We start from the raw sequence: 26,673 nt of genomic DNA on the forward strand, positions 1-26,673 counted from the left end.
ATGACGCAGCAACTAAAAAAATCCAAGTAGCAGAAGGAGGGGAAAAACAGAGAGGGGGAGGGAAAAGGGGGGGGTCGAGGAAGGGGGGAAAGGCGAAAACTATATACCTGACCGCTCCCCCCGGCCCCCCGCCTCCCCTTCTCGCTTCCCGGCCGTCCCCTCCGCCCTGCGTAGCCCGCCGTGTCCCCTTCGGCGCTGCCCAGTCCGGGCTGGGGGCCCGGGGGCGGCGGCGGCTCCCGACCGGCTCCCGGGCCGAGCCGAGTCCAGCCAAACCGCACTGGCTTCTTTGTCTGCGGGCGGCAGCCGCCCCGGCCCCGGCCCCCGGCCCCCGGCCCCTGGCCCGAGCTGTGAGGTGAATCTCTAAGCGGCGGCCGCGGGGCACCCCGGGCGAAGGCGGCTTGGGCTCCGGCTCCGGTAAGTAGCGGGGTCCGGGGCTGGGAGGGGTTTGCACGGAGGGGGAGGGGGCCTGGCAGGGGAGGTTTCGGGTTTGGTTAATATGCAATGCCCGTAATTAGCATAATTTATATATTTATGATAAAGAGAAAAAAAAAAGCCGCGGGGCCAGGACGGCAGGATGCTGGGCCAGGGCGGCGGGAAGCTCCGGGAATGGGACAACACGCGGTGGCCCGCCTGGGGCCGGAGAGCCCGGGGACAGCGCCCTCGCCGGCTCGAGGGCCACCCTGGACCCGGGGTGGGGAGGGGGCGGCCGCCAGGTGGACCCCGTGGGGAATCTGGACTTGGCCCCTCCCGGATTCTGCCCCAGGAGCCCAGGTGGGGTACGGCTCTCAGGGGACACCATATACACACACCAGTGGCAACGAGGAGCGGATTCTTTCCCGACGGGAGAACCTGGACGCCTGGGTTCCCGGCGGTCAGGGACAACTGAAGCGGCCAGGGGGACTTGTCACAATTCTCTTCCCGAACGAACCTACCTACGCCTGGCGGACTGGCTGGGATTAAGGATTTGGGCGTAGCTGGAAGGGTCGGGGAATGGTGGGAGGGTCACCATCAGGCAGCGCAAGAGCTCTCATAAATATTTAATAACAATATTATTATTAATAAATAATCATAATAATGGGCATTCTCACCTGGCAAGGCCAACGGAGCCCCAGGCTGCCTTCTAACCTCCACTTTAGGTTTGAGACCCCCACTCAGCTGTAATTTGAAGCCTAAAACATTCACCGAATAGCCTCCGCTGCTGGGCAGGAGCCTTTCCTGGGCAAGTGAAAAGAAGCTCTCTGCATCGATATTAGCCGTGTCTGCTCCTTCTGAGTCCTTGTTCCAAAAGTAGAAGTCTTCAATTGTTCATATGCTTATATTTCTCCTTCCCTTACCTTGGTAATCTAAAGCAGCCAACATTGACCTGTAGAGGCCAGCTGGGGAATAATTCCATATATTCCATTTTGATTGAAGTCCTGAGGCTTAAGGTGATGTTTCTGTGACTGGTGCTTCTTTGCAGATCAGCTGTAGAATTTCATTCATTCATTCATTCATTCATTCAACAAAAACACCATGCTCTGAATAATACAGATAAAGCTTCATGGAGTTTTCACTGGGAGATAAGGAGGGTTAAGTAGGCAGATCATAAACATGAAAATGAACAAAATAGTATCAAGTAATGATTGTGTGTGTGTGTGTGTGTGTGTGTGTGTGTGTGTGTGATAGGCAATTTTTCTCTTCCTCGAGGTACTAGCTGGCAATTAAGAAAAAGTGAACAAGAAGAAATTTGCTCCTCTAAGGGTTCTCCACATTATGAAGAAACCTGGGATAAGATCATATTCTCCTCCAACCCATATTTTCTCACTATAAAATAACCATAGCAATCTTTTACATTTTTATACTGCTTTACAATTTAAAACATTTTTATAATTGTGCATGCATTATTTCAGATAAAAATAATAGCTTGTTGTATGTATGTTACCACAATAAAAAAATAGCAATAATAATTATGACACTTACGTGCCTGGCCTTGTTCTAAGTTCTTTACATAAATGTTATTAATGTAATCATCACAGTAGCCCATGAGGTGGCTGCTGTAATTTAGGACCATTTAATGAAACTGAGACTCAGAGGTTATCTGTGCTAGAGGCAGTACCCAGCCTGGGTCAGCTGCCTCTAAGCTCCACGCTCTTTCTGTGTTGGAATAAGATTCACTGAGGCTGTGGAGGGAGTGGGACAGAGAGAAACTGGCTGAGGGAGGGGAGCTTGGGAATGAGATGGACTGGCACTTTAGGAAGGGGTAGGTTTAAGTTCAGGCAGTGTTCTCTAGAACTCACTCTAGCTTCTTTAGAATCATTTTCAAGTAGCCCCAATCCTGGGAATGGGGGCAAAAAATTTTGAAATAGGATAATGTGTTTTGAGTAAGAAAGTAGGAAATGGGAGGATGCTAAGTGCTGAGGCTATGATATGACCTGAAAGCTTAATTTATGTTCTTAGCCCATATCTATCAACCCCCTGTTACATACCAGGCATTAGGCTGGGCACTGGGGAGGTGGTGATAATTGGACATGGTCTCTGCCCACTTGGAGCTTATAGTAGGGAACATACCTCTTTTGTATTTTTCATACTTCATGTGCCTCTTCCCCTCCCCTTTCCTGGGTTGAATCAGGTTTGGGCACAAGGGAATAGTAGGCAGAAGGAGAACCTAAATTAAAATTTGTCCTTATTAACCTAGTCTTTATTATTTGACTATATATGTCTAAGATTGCGAACGGTGGGTTGGAAAGGGAGAAATGAAGTTGTTCACTATTTCCCTTTGTGCCACTCTATACCTTTTTACCTTTTTTATGGCCCATGTGTTTGCCAAGCTGGTCTACTGACAGCTTGGCAAGCCATTTATCTCTGCCTTGGGTCCAGAGTCTGTGGAGTCCTGGAGCAGAACTGAGAGCCTCTGTTTTTCAATGTGCCCTGATTCTCAGGGGCCCAAACTGCCCCCCATCAGCCTTCCTCTTGTTTCCTAGAGGAGGCTTAGTGTGGTGGCAACAGGACAGGTGTCTGGGGCAGGTGGACATAGACTTGAAGTTGACTCTGTTCCTGACACTCTGTGCTCTTGGGCAAGTCACCTGACCTCTCTCTACCTCAATTTCCCTGTAAATAAAAATGGGGATCATAATAAGAGCACCATGCTAAGCATTTCACTTTCATGATTCCATATCATCATTTAACAACCCCATAAAGCTTGAGCATTTAATCGCCATTTTAAAGATAAGGAAATTGAGGTTCACAGAGGTTAAATCAGTTGCCCAAGATTGATAGCCAAGCTGGGATTTTTTTTTCTTTTTTTTTTCTTTTAGAGAAGTTATGGGCTTACAGAACAATCATGCATAAAATACAGGATTCCCATATATCACCCTATTATTAACATCTTGCATTGGTGTGATACATTGTTACAACTGATGAAAGCATATTTTTATGATTGTACTCCACGATTTAACTTAGGGATCACTGTTGTATTGTGCAGTTCTATGGATTTTTTTTTTAAATTTTATTCTAGTACCATATATACAACCTAACATCGCCTCATAACCACATTCAAATATATAATTCAGTGCTAATAATTACATTCACAATGTTGCCAAGCTGGGATTTGAATCCAGGTTTTCCTCTGAAGTCTATACCCTTATCTCCTCTATAAGAATGGGGATAATCATAGCTAATGTCATTGTTCTTAGAGTTTTGTACAATGGTTGCCAGGTAAGCTCTCTTTTCTCTTTTATTATTATAATATACCCATGAGAAAACAGAAATACAGGATCCTGCCACCTGCAGACCATCTCATAGCTGGTCAAGCTTCAGTATTTGTTTACTGAGCTACATGGCCTTGTGGGGCTCGTATCAGAATTGAATAATAATATTAACATTTATTGAACCCTTACTGTGGTTGACTATAGTACTATCCCAATTTCAAATAAAGTTAGGTTCTTGCCCAAGGTGTACCAGCTGAGAAATGGTAAAATTAGGAGATGAACCTAAGTTCTTAACTGTTACACTAAATTGAAATGAGATAATATATTTAAATGATTATAATAACTTTCCTTTTCTGAGTGCTCACTGTGTGCCAAGCATTGATCTAGGTAGCCTCTTTACATACATTAATTCATTCAATCATCACAGTAGTCCTGTGAAGTAGGTCTGGTTTTTCCCATTTCTATGGATGAAGAAACTGAGGCGTGGAAATTAAATAATCTGCCCCAAATCCTAAAGTTAGTAAATATCAAAGCTGAAATTATGAACTTGGACAGTGTGTCTCCAGATCTGTGCTCTTAACCCCAATTCTATGTATAAAGGGCCTCCATCCCAATAAACTATGTAATGATCATTATTCTCAGGTGGGAAGGGAAATCTGTGTCCTGGGGTCAGAAATAGAAGGGTGGAAGGACATGCAGGGAAAAAATACATCATCCATTGAACAACGACAACATGCCAGAGGGAGCCTGCCTGGAGTCTGGTGAGGTAATATAAGGGCAGATAATAAATAGTGCAGGAGAGGGTATGGTGTTCGTTCACAAGTGCTGAAGTTGCATGGACCAGGGTCATAGAGAGGGGATTCTAGGTATCTGGGAAGGTAGAGCCAACAGGACTTGCTGAAGGAGTAAATTTAAGATGTAAGAGAGAGACAGAAGCAAAGGTGACTGCAGGTTTTTGACGGAGCAACTGTGTAAGGATGAAGCTGCTATTTGCTGAGATGGGAAGGTTATATACAAGTGGAGTAGGTTTGCGGGGGGAGGGACAGGAGTTTTGTTTTGAATGCGTGAAGTGTGAGAAGGCATGAGCCATCAGTAGGCAGTTGGATAGACAAGTCTGAGGTTCTGGGGTGAGGTTCAAACTGGAGATTTAGGTCTGGTATTTGTCAGCCTGGGTGAGACCACCCAGGGAGGTAGTGAAGAGTGGACTGGCTGCACCATTCAGCTCAGTCCCAGCTGCTATTCTACACCAGTCTCCTGCTTTCTGTCCTTGGGGCCATTCTAAGTTGCAGCTCTGCAGGAGGTAGGAGGGTTCACTGTTTAAATGCATATGTGGTACAGAATTGGAGATGCTGATGTCAGCAAACATCCTAGCAAGAGAAAGTTAAAATGTCAACAAAAATCTGAAAGGATGATTTCGATTGGATGTGGTAAAACCAAATTCGGTTTAACCAGCCATTCCTTGGAGTCTGCTAAATTCACAGAGTACTCTTCACACCAAAAAATTACCGTGTAATGAGAACATAGTATAGGCCTCAAAAACTTCAGCCACATTGAGCGTTAAGGGAGTGATTAACACCACAGAAATAGGTCTGAGTTAAATGTCTGAATCCCATACAAGTTCCATTTTCCTCTACATAAGACAAGATTTTTCTTACCCACAATTTCGAACCTGAAACATCCCACCCTGGAAGCCAGGGAACAAGAAGCACACAGTTGCTCCTCCTGGACACCCTCCGTCTCCCTCTATTCATCCACCACTGCACATATTCATTCCGTACTGTAGTTATCTTTTTATTTCCTTGACCTCCCATATTAGACTGTAGCCTTCTTGACTAAGGTGGGGAATATATGTTTACTCCATTGTATCCCTAGTGCCTGGCACCTAGTAGTCACTGAAATATTTGCTGAATAAATGAAGGTCGAGGCATTTCAGGATTTCTCCTAATAGGATCTCAGGCTATTCTAGGGAGTTCTGATTTGTTTAGGGTTTCCCAGTGCTCCTCCTAGGTGTCTTGGAATGTTGCCCTAAACCCAAAGCAGTTCCTAGAGGAGAGTGACAGCACCAGGTCCTCTATCTGTCCTGGACCTCTCTGGATTCTCAGAATGTGGGCAGATGCATCAGCACCCAGAGGGGTTATTCTCCCCCCAGGGTTCTCTGGGTTTTTAGATGTTAGTACCGAAAAGCCAGGGAATGGTGAGCCATTCTATTAGCCAGTTTGGATGCCTTGCCAGGTTTGATTCAGATTGTGTTTTTCAACCTTGACTCACTGGAGAAAGAAGGCAAAGAAGGAAGCTTTAATCAGAGCAGCCCTGCTGTGATGTTTACAAATTGGGGTTCTCCTGCTGGGGGTGGAGACAGGAACCCCTTCTCTTAATCAGACAACTCTGTCTCCTCACCAGCTGTATTGGTCAGGCCATGGACACTGCATGGCATCAGGGCTCAGCGGAGGCCATCCGGATGTGCTGTTCACCCCAGTCATGGGGGAAATGATCAAAAGCCAAATGAAGATAGTTGTCTAGTTAGTGAGACCAGGCCATAGCCTGAGGCTTGAAAAAATGTGGCAAGTTTCTGGCAAGGTGTTTGGGAGCAGGTCCAGGGGAAAATCTGCAGACACCAAGCAAGGAGAACACACAAGAGACAGAATCAAAATGGTGAGTGTCTGCTTGTTATGTGCCTTCTGAAGGTAAGACTAAGGAACTCAAAGGAGGCGTTTGGCTCTGTTCTGCCTGGATTTCCAAGTAAAGGATGGGCTGAAGCCTGGTTGATGGGTTAGGGTGAACCTGGGTGTGGTCAAAGGCTCTTACCCAGGACTGACTTCGCCCTTGACACAAAGGACTGGATACCTAGGACCTGGATTGGTACCCATACACTCCTAGAATCTCAAGCATAAAAGGGAATCCCAAGTAGACCCCCAGACTGATCTTTGATAAGGCCCCCAAAGCCACTGAACTGGGACATAACAGTCTCTTCAACAAATGGGGCTGGGAGAGCTGGATATCCATATCCAAAAGAATGAAAGAGGACCCCTACCTCACACCCTACACTAAAATTAACTCAAAGTGGATTAAAGACCTCAATATAAGAAAGAGTACCGTAAAATTCCTAGAAGATAATATAGGGAAACATCTTTAAGACCTTGTATTGGAGGTTGCTTCTTAGACCTTACACCCAGAGCACAAACAATAAAGAAAAAATAGATAAACGGGAACTCCTCAAACTTAAAATCTTCAGTACTTCAAAGGAATTTGTCAAAAAGGTGAAGAGGCAGCCAACTCAATGGGAAAAAAATATTTGGAAACCATGTATCTGACAAAAGACTGATATCTGGCATATATAAAGAAATCTTACAACTCAACGACAGTAGTACAAACAACCCAATTATAAAATGGGCAAAAGATATAAAAAGACATTTCTCTGAAGAGGAAATACAAATGGCTAAAAACACATGAAAAAAATGTTCATCTTCACTAGCTATTAGGGAAATGCAAATTAAGACCAGAGTAAGATATCATCTCACAGCAATTAGAATGGCTGCCATTAAACAAAAGGAAACTACAAATGCTGGAGAGGATGTGGAGAAATTGGAACTCTTATTCATTGCTGTTGGGACTGTCCACTCTGGAGGACAGTCTGGTGGTTCCTTAGAAAACTAGATATTGAGTTACCCTTTGATCCAGCAATTTCATCTCTTGGTATATACCCAGAAGATCTCAAAGCAGTGACACGAACAGATATTTGCGCACTGATATTAATATCATGTCGGAAATAAAGTGGTACCTGTAAGGGAATAAACGCTCTCTCGGTTCTGGAGGAGAAAAGAATTTATTTACGATCTTGCAAGATGGGGCGTCCAGCCAAACACGCGGAAGGCTGGCGCCCCAGAGGAAGAGAATGGCGATCTTTAAATCTCCTACTCCTAATTCGCAAGTCCCTCCCCTGTTTCCCCATTGACTGGGTACTACAGAGGTTACAGCCTATCCGAGAACACTAACTAATTCATCTTTTGAGATTTTAATTTGTACAGCCAATCCCAGAGAGCCAACTAGCTCATTATTGAGATTTTGAACTGATTAGCCAATGCCCCCCAAAATTTTTATTTTTTTGCTGTGAGTTCCTGCCTCTGATACTACCTCATGTCTCTTTACATCAGGCAGATTCTCTCTTCTCTTTGTCTGGGGCTTGTTTAAACTGGTTTTGCCTCCATTTCCCTTATTCCATGCTGTCTCTATGTGAAAACGAAACTTATTCCTTTCTTACATATCATATTTCACAATTGCCAAGAGATGGAAACAATCCAGAGGTCTTTCAACAGATGAGTGGATAAACAAAACATGGTATATACACACAATGGAATACTATGTGGCAATAAGAAGGAACGAGGTCATGAAACATATGACAACATGGATGAACCCTGAAGACATAATGCTGAGTGAAATAAGCCACACACAAAAAGAGAGATATCGTATGTTACCACTAATGTGAACTCTGTGAAAAATGTAAAATAAATATTTTGTTTTGCAGAACATAGGGGACCTAGAGATAGACAGCAACTAGTGAAGGGAAAACAATAATTTAATAAGAACAGATAAACTATTGAGAGTAATCTCAATGTTATGGGAATGCTCAGGAATGATTATGGTTGGCAAATTTTCTTGGGTATGGCAGGGACATGTTGGAAGCAACGCAGTTATTTCAGGTTGTTTTTCTTATTTCTCTGTTTCATTTTATTTAAATTGGTGGTTCTTTTTAAATTTTCTTTTATAAAATGAAAAAAAAAAAGCTATTGCATTAAAAAAAAGAAAGGAATCTCAAGGGTCACAATCACCCAGGACTTATCTGCTATCCCCGCCCCCCCCCAATAACACAGTCACAAAGCGGACACTCAGCCCCTGCTTAAACACTCCCTGTAAATGGTCATGGTTGGCAGCAAATAACCAGAGGTGACAATAGGACGAAGAGTACACTTTAAAGCCCCCATGCACTGCTGTCCCTTATCCCACAATGACTGGCTACGGTTCTCTCCTGCCTAAGGGCCTTCTTTGGAATTGGTAATTTTTTCTCCCTATGAAATGGCATGCATTGAGCTATAATGGACTTAAATCTACCTTTCACACCCTTTCTTTCAGCTTTGCCTCTGCCTTTTATTTGAATTTGTTTTTAAATGACTTGCTAGTTGGCTTCTATAGGTAACAACTTTCATGGCTCGTTTCATTTCCCACTCAGAAGTGGTGGTACATTGACAAATTGTCTGCAAAACTCATGGAAAACTCCCAAATATAAAATTTCACCCAGGAATGATGCTAAAGCCCCAGTGAAGTGGGCAGACGTGCACCAGGTCTTTCAGCAAATTCCCCTGCCCCTCCTACACCCCTTTATCCTACCTTAAGTGGGAAGAGCTCATTTACTCTTCTGTCAAACCATTCAGTATCTTGAATTGCTTGCTCTCCCTTTTACCCCCAGTCTAAGGGGTCAGGGAAGGAAGGAACCTCACAGTTCTCCTTGCTGGTTGACCAGGGAACAGTCTGCCAAGGGGCAAAGATGCTAAAACCCAGGGATGACCTAACAATTCCACTTCTGGATTTCCAAACTTCTTGTTTGTACATGATTTTTCATAGCAGCATTATTCATAACAGCCAGAAGGTGGAAACCACCCAAATGTCCATCAACTGATGAATGGATACAATGTGGTCTATCCACATGATGGAATATTATTCAGCCATAAAAAGGAATGAAGTACTGATACTGCTACAACATAGATGAGCTTTAAAAGCATTATTCTAAGTGAAAGAAGCCAGATAAAACGGACTACGTATTGTATGATTCCATTTATATGAAATACCCAAAATAGGCAAATCCATAGACAGAAAGCAGATTAGTGGGTACCAGGGGCTGAGGGGCGAGGGGAATGGGAGTGACTGCCTAATGGATACGGGGTTTCTTTTTGGGGTGATGAAAATGTTCTAGAACTAGATAGTGGTGATGGTTGCATACAATTGTGAATGTACCAAATGCTACTAAATTGCACATTTTAAAATGGTTAAAATGGTGAATTTTATGTTAGGCAAATTTTACCTCAATTGGAAAAAAAAGCCTCAGGGGTGGAGAAGGAGGAGAAAAGGAAAGGTGAACTTAGTTTTCTGATTTGTAACATAGCGATAATAATGTCCGCCTCTGCAGAGCTGGCATGAATAATACATGAATTAGGGTTGCCAAAAATGCTTAGCACATAGTAGGCACTCAAAATAAATGTTAGTTATGTTAATTGTCTACTTTCCTATATAAGTAGTTTCCCCCTTTCATTACCTTTATTTCTTATCACTATGGTTTATGGCTCCAGACAGGCCACCTGTCCTCACACATGCTTTTCCTACTCCTCATTGCATGTGGCAGACTGCTCTACCATCTGAGTTGTTTTCCTGTGTTACAGGCCAGTGTGGTCCTTGAATCATTGCTTTGGAATCACCTGAGATTTGATTCTGTGGGATGCACCTGCTTAATCAGAATCTCTGAGGATTCTGGGGGGGAGGTGTGTCTGAGGATCTGCATTTTTAATAAGTTCTCTCAGTGATGACCATGCACATTAAAGTTGGAAACTGTTGTTTTAACTTGTTCCCATCTTTACCATCTCTTCCAGGAAGTCTGCCCAGACTTTTCCTCAGAAAAGTATCTGGGTCAGATTCACCTTGGGTTCTGTTGATTGTGCTCTCTCCCATTGGCTTGGGGAACTCCAAGAGATGGAGTTCCTCTTGTCACCCCGTGCACAGATGTTCCTGGTTCCTCCTGAGTGTAGGCTCTCCTGGGATGCCGTAACTTTTAGTTTTAAAGTTCTTAGAATCCTGTTTCCTGTACTTCCACAGATACTTGAGAGAACTTAGCTTCTCCCCCTTCCTCCTGTTTCTGACTTTTCTAGATGGTCTGGAGATTGTATTACTGTTTCACATCAACCTTTGCTTCTCCCATCCCATCCCACCCCACAGGACGCACTAGGTGTGGGTCGGCCCCCACCTACCCTGACGAGTGGCCATGGATCCGGGAGCTGGACCAGATGCATCTCTGACTGTCAATGAGCAGGTATCCTTTTGGGGTGGGGTCAAGGGAAGAAGACTCCACAGAGCCCATTACTATAAAGTTCAAGGCTACTTCACCTGTCCATCACATGGAGTTTCCAGCTAGGATTTCTCAGGGGCTGAGTTTGGAGATTTAAGCTGTGACTTTTAAAAGTGAAATTAAAATGTGTGAATATCTATAAGTTTACATGGGGAAAGGAGTGGACGTCAGGTAATTTACTCTTTATTTTTCTTATGTATACTTTCTAATTTTCTTCGATGACCATTTACTTATGTAATTTTTAAAAGAAAAAATATTAAAATCTTGTAAAATATAATTGGAGTGAAGTCCCTTGTAGGTCAAGTTTGAGTGAGAAAGGGAAGTGCTTTGGGGGATTTGTGTCACTCATACTTCCCTTATGGGTCACACTATCACTTTTTCCCACAGAGGCTTTCTGGCTGGATCCAATTTGCAGGCATAAGGAGTGTATTGTATTGTGGGAGTGCCTTTGGGCAGGAACCAAGGGCAGAGAAGTTCTGACACAAAGCTTAGTAATGAACAGAGTTTGTCTCTGATCCTTGACTGGTCCAACTGGAAGCATTCCAGTGCTGGTGGTAAAGAGCTGCATGCTGGAGGTTTGAGCAGGAGAAGAGCAAGCATTTTAGAGAAGCTCAAGGGACCACCTGCATCACTTGTGCATGGAGGATGCCCTTGAGGTCTGAGTGTGGCCACAGCACATGGCATGGTTAGAGCTACTGGCCAACAGGCTTTAGATACAAGGCTCCAGTCCAGTAGAAGGACTGGATGGGGAGGGAAAGACTAAGTCTTTGGAATTCCTGACCCTTCTTTTAGGAAGTTAGCTTGCAGGGAAATCCAGGAACTTTAACCCATGGTTTTGGAAATAAAAGGAATCATGAGAGCTCAAAAAATTTATTCAACATGTGGAGTAATTTAAAGTTCCACTTTATCTTGGGGGAACTACCAGACTGTTTCATGGGAAGTAAAGAGGGATCTGCTCCCTGGCCTAGCTTAAGCTATGGATACCATGTTAGGGGCTCTCATCTCCACACTCCAATATTCCAGCAGCTAAGAGGACATCTTTGCAAAATTGGAGGATGGGCCATTTATCCCTCCCAGAACCAAAGCCAGGAGAGGGAGAAAATAGAAATATCCTCAGGCAGTTTGGCACTGTGGGACTTTTTCCAGATTGCATGAGACCCTTCTCACTATCACCAGGGTCTCCTTTATCCTAGCAGTTCCTTCTCTGGAATCGGGGGCTTTCAGCCTGCCCTAGGCTTGGAATTCTCACAGAGCACACAGTCCTCTAGACAGGAGGTTTGCAGCCCAAAATGTCCCCTCCTTTCTTCCCCAGCCATACCCAGAGTTCTGGCCCCAGGGCCTATATCAGTTTCTCCACCAGCAGTATCCCCTGTCCTCTGCTTGCAGGTCATCGTGATGTCAGGCCATGAGACCATCCGAGTGCTGGAAGTTGGTGTGGATGCCCAGGTCCCTGCTGAGGAGGAGGGCAAAGGACTGGAGGGTGTGGCCCCCGAGGGCTCCCAGAGCAGAGGCCCTGCCGAAGCCAGTGGACCTACTGGTGAAGCCGGGCCAGACAACCCAGACCCCTCTGCTGAGGCAACTGGTACGAGGCCATTGCTCCCATCTGCTATTGCTCTGCCTGAGCTCCTTTCCTGTGGTCATCCTGAGGAGCCAGCATGAGCCTCTAGGGCCCAGGTGGATTTAGGGTCATGATTTCCTGTCCACTGGACAGCCCCTGGCCACAGCCTGTATTCTGGCCAGCTGCCAGGGCTTTCCCACACTCCTTGTCCCTGGAACTGTAGTTCTAGTTTCAGTCACTTCCAGGCCTAAAAGTGGGACGGGTCAGGGTGAGTTGGGAGGAGAGTGGCAGTGCTTAGTTTAGTGGATTGAATCAACCTCAGAGGTCTATGTAAGACCCTTGGGCCTAATCCAGAGAGGATCTAGACCTTTCAGGATCCTGCTAGCCCTTCCACCCCAGTACCTTTTGTAGTAGAGCTGGGAGGTCCCAGGAGCACAGGATGAGAGGGCATCTTATCTACTTCGGACTAAGGATGCCTGTTAGGTAGGACGGTGCAGCATCCCAGCTCCCTCCTCCCAGCCAGGCTGGTGTGAGCAAACCTAGGGGACTTTTAGGTGCTCACCTTCTTCAAGATGTCCTTGGGGCATGAGCTTGATTCTCCTGCACTGTGAGTATGATTGATGCACTCACATCGTCTCTCCTAATCACCCTGCATTACAGCTGTGAGAGGACCAAGCTGTTCTAGATGCTGGGGCTGTGGACCAGGCACTGCTGTCTGGCCACGGGACACCATCTTGACTCTCCCCCTTAACACTTTGCGGAGGAGACATCTCCTTCTGCAGGAAGCCTCGGGCCTCCCTTGCAGGGAGAACCCCCCAGAACCTGCCATGATTCACCTGCCCTTGCCTTCCACCATACTTCACCTCTTCCCTAGGCTGGAGATCTAGGCTTGGCAGGGGACAGAGGGGCAAGAGGAAAAGCCAGGAATAGAGCAAAAGCAAATGAAAACAGAGATGCTCAGAGAAATAGTGAGTCCTTAACAAGAAGACTACAAGACCTCACATTACTTGTTCTACCTGAAAATCAGTATGTAGCTTCATCTGGAGCCCTAGTAACCTGGATTACTTTTCCCCCTTTAGAGTAGATAAGAGACATGACCATTTTTCCCTAGTCTGGAAATGCTCTGCTTCTGTGTTGAAGCCAGGATGGGTCGGCACCCACTCCCAAGGAAGACAGGATTCTGCATCTCTGCCACTCTTTCCATTCAGCAGGGCCAATGTGGGGATGGAGCCCCTCTCCAGAAAATTTGGGAAGTTTCCAGGTTTATCCATAGTGCCCTGTTTTCCCTTTTCAGTCTTTTATCCGTCTTCCATATCTCATATCTTCTGGGGCCCAGTGCCTTTATTTATTCTCCTTAATTCTTCTTATCTAATCCTGCTCTTAGAAATGGATCCTGACTCAATTATTCACACTTTAGCATGAGGGTTTATGGCAGTATGCATCTTCTTCCAGAGGTTTGTATATTTAAGCCTTTCACAAAAGACTCTTCTCTGTACAGGAATTTTAGTCACTGTCAAGCAGGTAAGGGAAGTATTTTGATGGTGGAAGCTGCCAGCTTAGATTATTGCCTTGATGAAACCTTTCGAGGTATGCAATATTAAGAATTTCCTCTTATTAAAACAAAACAAAACTAAGTCGTAGGAAACTTTCAGGATGAAAAAAGAATCTAGTGATTTGTGTCACTCTAAATTACCATCCAGTCCTTGTCACATATACATATTTTTATAGCTGCAAACACCAAGGGTACACTATGACACTTAACACTGTGCTATTTCATATGCCTATTTATTAATGACAAAGTTTCACATGCCTGATATACCACAGTTTGTTTCTCCATTCTGGTTTTGGCCATTCTCAGATTATCTGGTTTTTTACTGTCATAAACAGTGCTACTTTGAATGTCTTTGCACTAGTCCTTTTAAAATGTTTTTCTTAGAGGTACAGACCATGCAATTCCTTTTCAAGAGAAATTAATTGGCTATCTAGGAGGAAGTTATCACACAGAAAAATACAAAATCTTGCTGTCAGTGTGAGGAAAATTAATTGGCTATAAGGTACCACATGCCTGTTATACCAGAAAAATAAACAGTGATAAAGCTAAACTGTGTGGTGCTGGTGAGAAACAGGTACATTGTTGATGGTTCTGTGAATTGGTTCAGTCTTTAGTGGTAAGCAAAGTATATGCGAATAAAATAAACATTTCATTCCTTAGATGGTAAGCTTTTATCATTTATATTTGTCATAGTCTCATTTTCTCACTTTTTATGTTTCATTGTATTTTGTCAAGCAAAATGTTTTTAAAATTGTCATTTGTTCAGATTATCCTCTTATGTTATCTCCCAATTTTTTTTTTCAATACCTAGAAATCTCTCTCCCCTCCACAGAGGAAATACATCTGCCTTTTCATTTTCTTTTAGTATTTTCTTATAAGGGCTTTTGTTGCGGCTTGCTTGTCTCTAGTTCCTTAAACCATCTGGATTTTATGATCAGGATAGTCCTGAGTTACACTGGTGCCTTTCCAAATTAAAATGCGGACTAGGGCTGCTAGCTAATTCAGTGGTTCCCACTCCTGGCTCTCTGCTGTTTCACAGGGAGCTAGCACCTGCATCCAAAAAGTACCCCGAAGGTGGGATGGTAATATGCCTACAGGTGAAGAGTGACCCTGTTGCCTCCCAGTTGCTTTCCTCCACATCTTCACCTATTATGGGGTGGGTCACAATGTCCTACAGAGCCAGGAAATGAGGGACTGATATCTAACTCTACATAGGCCTACGTTTTCTTTTTCTAGATGTGGAAATAAGGTGACTCACCTTCCAGGTCTGGCACAGGGCTCCCTGGCCTCCTAGCAGTAGCATTTGGGAAGCTGCCTTGTAGGCCAGGGAAGGCCAGAAATTGGTCTGGGCCAATGCAGAAATACAATGTGTGCCAGAGGGTTACCACTCAGGAGGCAGACAAGATGTTCTACTCCAGCGCTCCACTCCACTCTCATCAGGCTCACTCCATGTCCTTCTTTCTTTCAATGCCATGTGAAGGGAAGTTACTCCCGGGGATTCCTCCAAGCCCTGTCCCTGCCGTGGCCACCTTCAGCCAAGCCCCAAGCCAGCCTCAGGCATCACAGACCATGACGCCACTTGCTGTACAAGCTGCCCCCCAGGTAAGGGCCACCTGGGGAGCTGGACAGTGGGCATTGGGCAGGAGCAAGGCATGGGATAGCCAGTGTGGGCACCCATGGGATCTGGAAACTGCATGAGTCAGGACAGGGAAGGGGCTTTGGCTTGAGGGAGGGTATCTCCTGTTAGGCACCCTGGACCCCCCTTGCCCCAGATCAGGCCCATTTGAAAAGCAGATCTGCATTTGCCCTGTCATCTCCTTGGGTCCAGCAGGGATTGTCGAAATTACGTTAACTCTTTCATGCCACTGGAGTTCCTGTTTATCTGATGATTAAATGAGTGAATATCCTTGTCAGTCTCTCCAGCCTGGAAGAGTTAATGGATTGCTCACAGCGTCCTCATTTAGAGCCAGGGAGCAGTCCCAGCACAGTGCGAAGCTGCCTCCAGAAATCTCCCAGCCCGCCAAGCTCCCTGTGACCCTTGGCTATGTGCACGCATCTCCGAGGCATCCAGTCAAGGGTACCCTCCATCAGAGCTTCCTGGAGGCTTCTGCAGGCCCTGCCCCCTGCTGCCTGGGTCTGAAGCACTGGCCCTGTGGGCAGAAGCCTGGGGAAAGTTTTGGGAGGCTCAGACCATAGTGGAAGGGGCCTTTGTACCCTTTCCTGTCCTGTGAGCAGGGCAGGGCCCTGTCCCCAGTTGGGCTGCTTCTCTGAGGCAGGGTGGTCCCGGCCAGGCCTCCCTTCAGGGTTGGGCCTCGGGCTAGGGCTTGGCTCTTCCCCGCCCTCATCTGCCTTTTTCCCCATGCCCTCAGAATGCTTTGTTTGTGCTCAGCTGGGTCTGAGAGACCCAGTGTTTGCGCTGTCGATGTTGATTTTTTATTTTTTCTTTTCTTTTTGAAATCTTGTTTGCCTTTGCAGGTCTTGACTCAGGAAAACTTAGCCACAGTTCTGACAGGAGTTATGGTTCCAGCAGGGGCAGTTACTCAACCTCTTCTTATCCCCATCAGTATTGCAGGTCAAGTGGCTGGTCAGCAGGGGCTGGCAGTGTGGACAATTCCTACAGCAACCGTGGCTGCCCTCCCAGGACTGACCGCTGCTTCTCCTACGGGGGGAATTTTCAAGCCACCTTTAGCCAGTCTCCAAGGTAACGGCAACTCTCCCCAGGACTTGCACCAGGCCCCCGACCACTCCACATTGCCATCCTTGCACGTGTGCTTGCCATGTTGGACTCAGAACCCACGGCCCACCCGGGGTGACAGTCTTGGAGTCTGGATCCAGTGTCCTAGGCACCCAGCCACCGAGCCTCTGCACCACCTCGGGACTCTAGGCTACAGCACCGTGCTGGCCCAGCAGGCCTCTGTTAACTTCAGCCAACTGCCTGAGACTGCCCCTCTCTCCCCACGCCAGAATTCACCCCCTGGCCAGCCTGAGATGGACTGCAAGAAGAGTCAACATCTGGTTCTTGAACCTACACCTCTCCAGGCCCAAGGGAGGGGGGATGAGAGATGTTGGCTTGTGCCACCCCCTTCAAGGATCAAGGGAACTGCTGCTGCCTGCCCCCCAGGCCCCAGTGCCCCCAATCCCCTCTCATTCTTGGGCCAGATCCCTTGGGATTGGAGCTGCTCTGAGCTGCGGCTAGGCATTTGAGCACCTCTGTCTCTGCCTTGCTCCATAGCAGCTGCTGTGCTGAACACCGCTCTCCAGGCACCCGTACCAGCTGCCCCACCAGTACAGGCCTCCTCTCTGGCCCCACCCCGGCCACCAGCCCAGCCCCAGACGCTGTTCCAGACCCAACCGCTGCTGCAGACCACGCCTGCTATTCTACCGCAGCCCACTGCTGCCACCGCCGCCGCCCCCGCCCCCGCCCCCAAGCCAGTGGACGCCCCCCCACAGATCACCGTCCAGCCTGCAGGCTTCGCATTTAGCCCAGGAATCGTAAGCTGCTGCCCTCGCCCAGGGCTGGCCAGGGATGGACTGAATCTTGGGTCAAGGGTGGAACCGGCCCTTCCCACGGGGGAGAAAGGTGGTGGAGGAGCAGTCCCTTGAATAAGGCCCTTTGTGCTAACCCTTCAGCAGAGATGGGCTCTCTCTGAGGCCTTTTCCTACAGCTGCCAGCCTGACCCAGACAAAGCAGACAGTGTCTGCCAAGAGGGCTGGGCAAATTCTCCAGAGCCTGAACCACTGGACCAGCCTCGGAGGGTGGGATGATATCTGGGGACTGCCAACTTGTGAGCTGTCACCAGGGTGCAGCTAGAGGCTCACAGGAGCAAGGCGTGGGACAGTGGTCCAATCTCTGAATGTCCCGTGTGGCTCCTGGCTGAGCACTGGAATCTGTTTGATGTGACTAGAGTCACATCGGTCTCTCTAGTTTGGCCCTTCCACCCTCTCAGGCTGGCCCAAAAGATAAGCCAGAGTTACTTTTCCACGTTTATGGCCCCATTCTTCCCTGCTGGCCCTGTGCACCCCCAGCCCTGGAGGCTATTCAGCTAGTGGTTGTGGGCCTGCAGCCCACATTCACACCTGCCCAGCATTCCTACCTCCCACCCAGTGCCCTCAGCCGTCTGCCCTCTGCTTTGGGCCCTTTCTCACTATGTAGCCTCTGAGCACAGCTCTTCCTCCACCCACAGATCAGTGCTGCCTCCCTTGGGGGACAGACCCAGATCCTCGGCTCCCTCACTGCAACTCCAGTCATTGCCAACGCCATTCCCAGCATGCCAGGGATCAGCAGTCAGATCCTCACCAATGCTCAGGGACAGGCAAGTGGTCCCAGCCCGGGCTGAGGGGTGGGGGCTGTGGAGAAACTGGCCAGGAGGGGGCCAGGACTCTGGCTGGGGTTCACAGGAACTCAAAGAGGGTGCCAAGAAGCTGTTCCGATCTCCTGTGTGGCAGCTCTCTCACTCTAGTTGGGGGTGGGGGTGGGGTTCCATTTATGGTCACCCATTTTGGGACCAGACCCTGTGCTAAGTGCTTTCTCATATATTATCTCACTTCCATTTGAGAACTGATCTATTAGGTGGAGATTTTTATTACTGTTTTACAAGGAAAAAGGCTGAGATTCAGAGAAATTAAGCCATACGGCTACAATGTGTCAGAACAAGGATTCATGTCCATGTATGGCTAAATCCACATCCAGCCTTATTCCTGTTCCCCCACAACTCTGGAGATAGAATAAATCCCTAGAGACCAAATCCTTTATTGAGGAGAAAACTGAAGCCCAGAGGGGTTAAGTGATTTGACCAAGTTAGTCTCTCTCCCTGCCAGGGTGGGGATTTGGGTTGGAGGTAGAACTGGACACTGCCCTCACCCCTGGGGACCCTGCCTTATTTCCTCCCAGGTTATTGGAACACTTCCGTGGGTAGTGAACTCGGCTAGTGTGGCAGCCCCAGCCCCAGCTCAAAGCCTGCAGGTACAGGCTGTGACCCCCCAGCTGTTGTTGAACGCCCAAGGCCAGGTGATTGCGACCCTGGCCAGCAGCCCCCTGCCACCGCCCGCTGCAGTCCGGAAGCCAAGCACGCCTGAATGTCCTGCCAAGAGTGAGGTACAGGGGCTGGGGTTGGGGGTCAGGCAATGCTCTCTGGTATGGACTGCTTCCCTCCAGACTGCTGGGGAGGAGAAAATGTTTTGCAGCCCCTGGGAGAGCAGAGCAACCTCCCAAAAGTGAGGGGAGGTCCCAGGGTAGAAGGCCCACATGAGCCCACACATGCTTTGTCCAGGGAAATAGCACCCTCCCCCCAGCCCCAGCCCCCACACACCAAAAACAGGTGTATGTGTCCTTGGAGGCCAGTGCCATTTTGAGAAGGCCAGGGAGGTGGTGGGCAAAGTAACTGGGCCTGGATTAGCTCCAAGGTGAACAAATGGCTGCAAGAGCCCCGGAGGTTTGTTCTGCACCACCCCCTTTACCCCTTCACGCCTTCACTCCTTTCACCTCTCCATTCTGCTCTGCGGCTTTGATTATGCATTTATTTTTCTTTCTAGGAGCGTATTTTGAGTGCTTACTATATTTTCAGGGCTGAAGGTATAAAGATGAGTAAGACACCCTTCCTAGCCTTACGTAGCCCAATGTAGGAGACAGTTACAGGTCAACATGATAAACACTGTAATAGGGGCATAAGTAAGGGGCCTTGAGAACTGAGAAGGGAGGTCTTGACAGACCGAGGGTTAGGCCAGGCTTCATAGAGAAGGGACCCTGAACTCATCTGAAGGGATCGGTGGAAGGAAGGGCAACGGTCTCAAAAAGGCCCAAGCAGAGTTGGATGTGAGATTGAGCAGTCCACCTTTAGGGAGCTGTAAGAAGTATACTGTGCTAGAGCAGTGGTTCTCAAACTTGAGTGTGTGTCAGAATCACCTGGAGGGTTTGCTGGAATGCAGATTCTTGGGCCTTGCCCCAGTGAGTCTGGAATGGGGCCTAAGGACTTGCATTTCTAACAAGTACCCAGGTGATGTTGAGGCTAGTGGTTCTCAAAACAAGAGTTTTGTGAATAACCTCTTGGTCTCATTGGTAAATGGGGATTATAAGAGAACTAATTTCAGAAGGTTGCTATGAATGTTGAAGGATATATTACGCGTTGGGTGATTAACACTCTGTTACCCAGAAAGCACTTGATACATGGTAGCTCTTATCATTATTACTATTATTGGTAGGGGATAGCCACACAACAGTTTTTAGCAGGGAAATGACTGACCAGATTTGCATTGAAAAAAGAGAATCCCTCTGTTAGCCAGGAACTGGACTGTCATTGTTAGGAGGCAGGTTAAACAGTTCAGGCAAGAGACAGGAACTCTAAACTAAGGATTAAGAGGGGAAGGACTTGAATCCAGGGAATGGGATCCATCCTGGAGAAACCTGCACTTCCTAGGAAGACAATTTTTAAATATTAATTTCACATATTTTTAGTTTTTTCTGATTATAAATGTAAGACATGATTTTATAAACATTTCAACCTTATGTCTAATGTAAAAAGTAAAAATCTCTTCTAATTCCACCCCCAGAGATGCCTTTATATGCCTCAAGATTTTTTCTGTAAATTCATATGTATTTTTAAAACATATTCCATAAAAAAACTATTTTCCACCTTACTTTTTTTTTTCACTTAACACTGTGACTCAGAGATCTTTCCATGACAGTGGTTAAGATATACGCCTTATTCTTTTTAATGGCTGCGCACATCTCATGGTAGAGCGGTCCCAGAAATCATTTAACCAGTTCCCTATTAATGGACATTTGGGGCCTGGGAACCTCTAGAATCAGATTTAGGTTTCTCCTTTGAGGGCAGAGATTTGAGAGCGGTTATCCCAGGGATGGACACTTGTTTGTGCTTTGGTAGGGTGTACTGAATCTTTCTGAGCCTCTGACCTACCTGCCTGTGTCATGGGTGACTGCCAGGCTTGAGCTTGGTTGGTCATGTGGCTGTGCTTGCTTAGGATATCATTATTGTTGGGCAGTGTTGATAAGCAGCTTCTAGTCTTGCTTTTTGATGGGACACAGGTGGGTGTATGATGGGTAAGTGAAGATTTCATGCCCTGCCTCTGGTCCATCCAGGGAATCCAACCCTCTGAGCTGGACAGGTGGGCAGCATGCACTTGTTGGCTCTCTTCTCGTAGGTGCAGCCCATCCAGCCCACGCCAGCAGTGCCCCAGCCTGCTGTGGTCATCGCCAGCACAGCCCCAGCGACCAAGCCATCTGCTTCTGCTCCCATCCCAATCACCTGCTCAGAGACTCCTACCATCAGCCAGCTGGTATCCAGTAAGTGTCCCCTTGAGAAAGCATGTAGAGAAGGGGGAGGTGTTTCTTTGGGCACCCCAACCTCTTCAGATGCTGCTCTACTTAATAAACTTCCCTGAATTTGAAAGGGAAGGGCAGAGGCCTGATGCAAGGGGTTGGTTTTCCCATTCTCATTCCTGCTGAGCTGGATTCTGGGCATGATGATAGTGGAGGCTGATTAGCTTGCTGTCTGGCTGCTTCTCTGAGAGGCGAAGCCATTGGCTGCCTGTGCTGTGGTCTTTCACGCAGTACTTGAGGAGTGTGGATTGCCAGCAAGTGTACTTGGTGCCAGGCATAGGGAGAATGGGGAAGGGCCAGCAGTTACAGCTGGAGGAACCTAAAAATAGACCCCTAAATTCAGACAGGTTGGTCCAGGTCTCCTTCCTCCAAGTTCTGTTTGTCTTGGGAGCAGTGGGGATGACGGTCTGAAGGATGCACGAGCCTTTTGCCAACTACCTCACCCCACACTGCTGCACCAGACCAGGCCATTGGGCCAGGTGAGCAGTGATGGTTGCCATCTTACACACTCACCCCTGGTCCCTTCCTCTGGCTTAGAGCCGCATACTCCAAGTCTGGATGAGGACGGGATCAACTTAGAAGAGATCCGGGAGTTTGCCAAGAACTTTAAGATCCGGCGGCTTTCCCTGGGCCTCACACAGACCCAAGTGGGTCAGGCTCTGACTGCGACAGAAGGCCCAGCCTACAGCCAGTCGGCCATCTGCCGGTGAGTAAGGTTGCCCTGGACAAGGTCAGGCCTGCCCACGTGCCTGGTGCCACCAGGCACTCATGGGGACCCAGGCATCTGGCCCCTTTCCATGTTCTCCTGCCTTCTTCCAGATAAGGACCTCTTTCTTATGGTTAGATGTGAACCCGTGGAGTAACCAAAGACTGATCCAGTTCTTCCAGGGGCCCTCTGAAGTTTATCCCCCAATTTTGAGCATTTATATGGTCTTTGCGGGGGGGCAACCTAAGACCATAATCCATTCAAGAACCCTAGAGGGAGAAGGAGTATAGCACAGAAGTGGGAACTTCATTTCTGGCTTTGTCCTCTACTATAATCCACTGTACCCATTTTCCTCTCATGCTCCCATCTCCCTCTCTTATAAGGTATGACTATAAAAGAAAGTAGCAGGTTTTTCTGTGTGTAGCTTATAAACTGGTTCTGGTGCCAGTAGCAAAGGATAGCAGAAGGTTTCAAACAAGAATACATGTATGGCTCACGGATGGCCAAAAGCTTTAATCTGCCTGCCAACTCCCTAGATTAGGAGGGGCTGACCAGAGTGCCATGTTGGGAATTCTGTAGTTATGTCCGGGCTCAGCCAGAGAGAGTAGCCTATCTATCAGTGATGCTGCTATGAGAGTACACCTGGAGGCGGCCAGCACTCATGCCATTAATTTACCATCTCTCAAGAGCATCTCAAAATGACTTCTCCACAGACTTCATTCATTTTTTTAGTGTAAAAGTTCTGGAGAGAGTGTTTAAAAAGCAGTTGGATTATTATCATCACACTTCTGAATGGAGCCCATGGGAACGGTCTCCTGGTTACGACTTGAGATACAGGAGGATCTGAGCAGTTTGGGCTTAGCTGAGCTAGAGGAGGGCTTGGTGGAGCTGTGGGTGGTAAGGGGATCCCTGGATGAGGTCTCACCAGTCCTAAAAGGAGCAGTCCCTTGAGGATAGTGCTTACCCCCGGGTGTGGGGCTTGCTGAAGAGACCAGGACACTCTCACTGACCCTTCCTGGGTTTGGGTTGCCCACAGGTTTGAGAAGCTAGACATCACACCCAAGAGTGCACAGAAGCTGAAGCCGGTGCTGGAGAAGTGGCTGAATGAGGCCGAACTCCGGAACCAGGAAGGTCAGCAGAACCTGATGGAGTTTGTGGGAGGCGAGCCGTCCAAGAAACGCAAACGCCGCACCTCCTTTACCCCCCAGGCCATAGAGGCTCTCAATGCCTACTTTGAGAAGAACCCGCTGCCCACAGGCCAGGAGATCACGGAGATTGCTAAGGAGCTCAATTATGACCGTGAGGTTGTGCGGGTCTGGTTCTGCAATCGGCGCCAGACACTCAAGAACACCAGCAAGCTGAATGTCTTTCAGATCCCTTAGGGCTCAGTCCCCAGCCCTGTGTTCCAGCACTTTGTAATTCTCCCTTGGGGCCCGGCTGCAGCCACTGCTGTGTTACCACCTATCATTTGGGCACATGCAGCTGTGCTTGTCCCAAGTCGTGAGGCTCCACTGTGTGCATGTGGATCGGATGCCTTCCTCCTCTCCCCTACATCTCTCACACCATGGGGGGAGCAGGAGGCCCCACTAAGAGCTCCAAGCTCCGGCCTGGTCACACCAAGGGAGGGCATTTGTAGTGTCACTAGAGAAGCACTTTGCTAATGTGGTTTCTGAAGGGTGAATTCTGGTAGGGAGGCAGAAACTCCCCCTCTTTAGGGCAGGGTTATAGCAGCTCCTAAGGACCACTGGCCATTAGCTCTGGTTTTCATTGACTTTCACTCTCCACCCCCTCTTTTCTCCTCTGCTCCTCTGTGTGTGTGTGTGTGTGTGTGTGTGTGTGTGTGTGTATGTGCGCCAGGTATGGCAGCTCATCTGGAAGCATCACCATCTCCCTTGCCTATAGGCATATTGCCCCCTTAAAAAGACCCATGAGAAAAAATTCATAAAAGTGTAATCTGCTGCTCAGAAGGTCAGACTCAGTGTCAGCCTTGACCCCACAGTCAGAAGGTTCTCACAGCCCTGTGACCAGAACATATAACCTCCTCTCCCACCTCTCTCCAGTTCCTCTGCTAGAGGATAGAGTCGGGGGAGGGGCACTGCACTAAAGCATAAGCTTCTCTTTTTTAAAATCCATGTTGGAAGGAAGCAACAATGAACTCTGCTTGTCCTGGAGTTGAGCAGGGTCTGCTGCAGGTCAAGAACTAAGTAAATAAGGCGATCCTCCCAGATTTTAATTTAATCCCTGTGCCTGGCCACCTTCCCCTATAAAAACAATGCAGGATAGGAGAACTTGTAGCCTGGAAAATCCCACAGCCTGAACAAGCAGGCAACTGGGGAAAAAAAGAAAAAAAAAACTGAGGAAAGGAATGCTGACTCTTTCTCTCTTGTCCCCACACCCACCACTAACCCAATACTGGCCTTCTCAGGAGGAGGAAATTAAACAACAAACCAGACAGCAAGGCCCTGGGGGAAAGGACAAAATCCAGAAAGAGCTGATGGTAGCCCAGAAAATTCTCTTTTGGAAGATGTCAACTCTAATTTTCTTTGTAACTTTAAACTTTGGATACTGGCAAAAGAATCTTGTTTTGTCCAGAGTCTTAGACCATGTATGTGTGTAAGCAATCTCCCCAGTGCTTCTCTGAGTCAAGAATACCCCAGTGTCAGGATGGATTTTGCCTCTGGGGGGTGTTGTGAAGGCCCATTGGGGGTTGGCATCTCATCTACACTACTGGGTTTGGGCTGGGCAGCCCTAGGACTCAGTACGTGACTCCAGAAGGTCAGGAGGGAACCAAGAAGCTTGTTTGCCTAGATGAGCCAGACTTGCTGTATAGACTGTTCTTGAAGGGCCTCAATCACAGGGGTCAGCTCTCCCCTCTTTCCACCATTTGTCCTTACAGAGCCAGGTCTCTGGCAACTGCTGTCCACTGTACTTTAGGGGGTACATCCTGGAGGAGAGCCCAGCAGGCCACGGGCACAACCCCACTTCCATCAGTCACTGGTGCAGAGCCACCTCCTAGCCTGGCTTCCTCTGGCATGTTCCACTTTCTTTCCTGCCTACCACTGGTCCCTCTTGGGCCCTGCAATGGCCACCTTCTTGGAAGCCCAGCCAGTGAGAGAAGGACAGTTGTGTGCTGAATTACCCTACCTTCACCCCCACCCCACCCAACCAAACCTGCCGGAGTGTGGTGGTGGGGTGGGTGGGAATGGGAGCTGAGGTTGCAGGTGGGGGCACCTCGCCTGACCCTGCCTCCCAAGAGAGATTATGTCTCATGGGGGAAGCTTCACAGCCTCTAGTTAGGGTTATCGACCTGCCTTGATGAGATGATGCTGGGAGCTCACTCGGGAGGGGTATTATAAACCAAGAGTTCAGTAGAAATAGTTAAATTCCTGAAGTTTATAAAGGACTCAGTGACTTACACCTTAATAAATTGGAGAGATTCAGATTCTTGCCTTCAAACACTTGCATTCAGATATGCTTTCTTTTTTTGGAGAGACAAGTGGGTCACAGCTGGTGCCCTGGGAGTAGCATGTAATCCAGGGTGTGTCCATGGCAGTGGTCCTGCAGGAGGACACCATCTGTCTGGTATCATGGCAGGAAAAAGACCATGAACTCCTGGTCTAAATTAGGCCTGCTCACGCTTTCTCAGCCTCTCCTGCATCTAAATTTGTCTTCCCAAGGCTAGGCGAGAACTAAACCATCTTCCCCTCTGCAGGAAGGATGGGTCAGTCTTCCGAGGAACAATACCAGGGGCAGAATGTTTGCAGGCCAGATTCCTCAAGCAGGGGGCTGCAGGAGGCTGCCAGGGTGGTGTCCTTGAAGGGTACCCAAAGCCCACCTCACCAGCCTGTGATCTCTTCCCCTGTTCCCGGACCCACTGAAGAGCTACAGGGATGCAACTGGGGCCTGGGCTGCTTGCTTCTGTGGTTTGTTGTTTTGTTTTGTTTTTGGAGGGGGTTGGTAGTATCAGGTTCCTGAGGGAGTTGAGATAAACTTTGCTTTGAAAGCACCTTTATGGACTTAAGCCAGAGCTCAGCAGTTCCTTTGCCATGGAAAGGCAGGAGAAAGAGCAGAGATGGTTTCACTGTTAGCATGCGTGGTTTTGTTTGTTTCTTGTTTTAAATGAAAGAAGGACCAAATCTTCCTGTGGCCTAGCGAACCAGCTGGGGCCTCTGGCGCTGCAATAACTATGGCATTTTATCCTGGTGGGTCCAGGGAAAGAATTCAGCCAAACAGACTGAGTTTGAAATGAGAGACCCTGACATTTGTGTTCCTGGAAATCCAGCTACCTTTGAGGCCCAGAGTTCCTTCCCGCCTCAAAGGCCAGGCTCTGACACCGAGGTTCTGACGCTACCCCTCACCCCCAACCAAGGACAAGGGCTGAGGGCTGGAGGGAGGGGAAGGAAGGGGAGAACGGGGAAGAAGCACTGGATGTAGTTGTGTGGAATAAACAGTATTTTTTCTTTTGTACTGGTCTGCTTGTTTCTCGATCACCTCAAGGTGGGAATATAGGGGAACCAATGTCACAGGCGAGGGAAGTGGCAGGGAGCTGTTCTTGCTCTCAGAGAATTTGCAGCCTGGCAAATTCCACTGCAAGAGTGCAAGAGTTCCAGCGCTCTGGTCTATGGCATCAGAAGGCCCTGCTTGGGCCATCCTGAACCCTCCCCATGGGGGATAATGGATTTCTAAGACTGGTGAAAGGCTAAGAGATCAGAAGAGCTTTACAGTGC

General features: G+C 47.8%; 1 protein-coding gene across 4 annotated transcripts; it reads left to right on the forward strand.

Annotated features, from left to right (window-relative positions):
- Positions 1 to 14: 14 nt before the first annotated feature.
- Positions 15 to 26,413, forward strand: POU6F1 (POU class 6 homeobox 1). Of its 4 annotated transcripts, none has more exons than XM_037847290.1 (11): positions 15 to 414; positions 10,665 to 10,758; positions 12,181 to 12,376; positions 15,385 to 15,506; positions 16,380 to 16,605; positions 17,140 to 17,396; positions 18,089 to 18,217; positions 18,796 to 18,999; positions 21,063 to 21,204; positions 21,772 to 21,946; positions 22,983 to 26,413. In XM_037847290.1, exons 2-11 carry the CDS (start codon positions 10,711 to 10,713, stop codon positions 23,326 to 23,328), a joined length of 1,845 nt encoding a protein of 614 aa, XP_037703218.1. In that variant the 5' UTR covers positions 15 to 414; positions 10,665 to 10,710; the 3' UTR covers positions 23,329 to 26,413. The 4 variants fall into 4 exon arrangements, with proteins under 4 accessions (XP_037703218.1, XP_037703217.1, XP_037703220.1 ...); XM_037847289.1 differs by having other exon boundaries at positions 16 to 414; positions 17,137 to 17,396; XM_037847291.1 differs by having other exon boundaries at positions 19 to 414; positions 17,137 to 17,396; positions 21,778 to 21,946.
- Positions 26,414 to 26,673: the final 260 nt, after the last annotated feature.

Source organism: Choloepus didactylus, chromosome 8 (assembly GCF_015220235.1).
Source record: "Choloepus didactylus isolate mChoDid1 chromosome 8, mChoDid1.pri, whole genome shotgun sequence".
NCBI classification, from domain to species: Eukaryota; Metazoa; Chordata; class Mammalia; order Pilosa; family Megalonychidae; genus Choloepus; species Choloepus didactylus.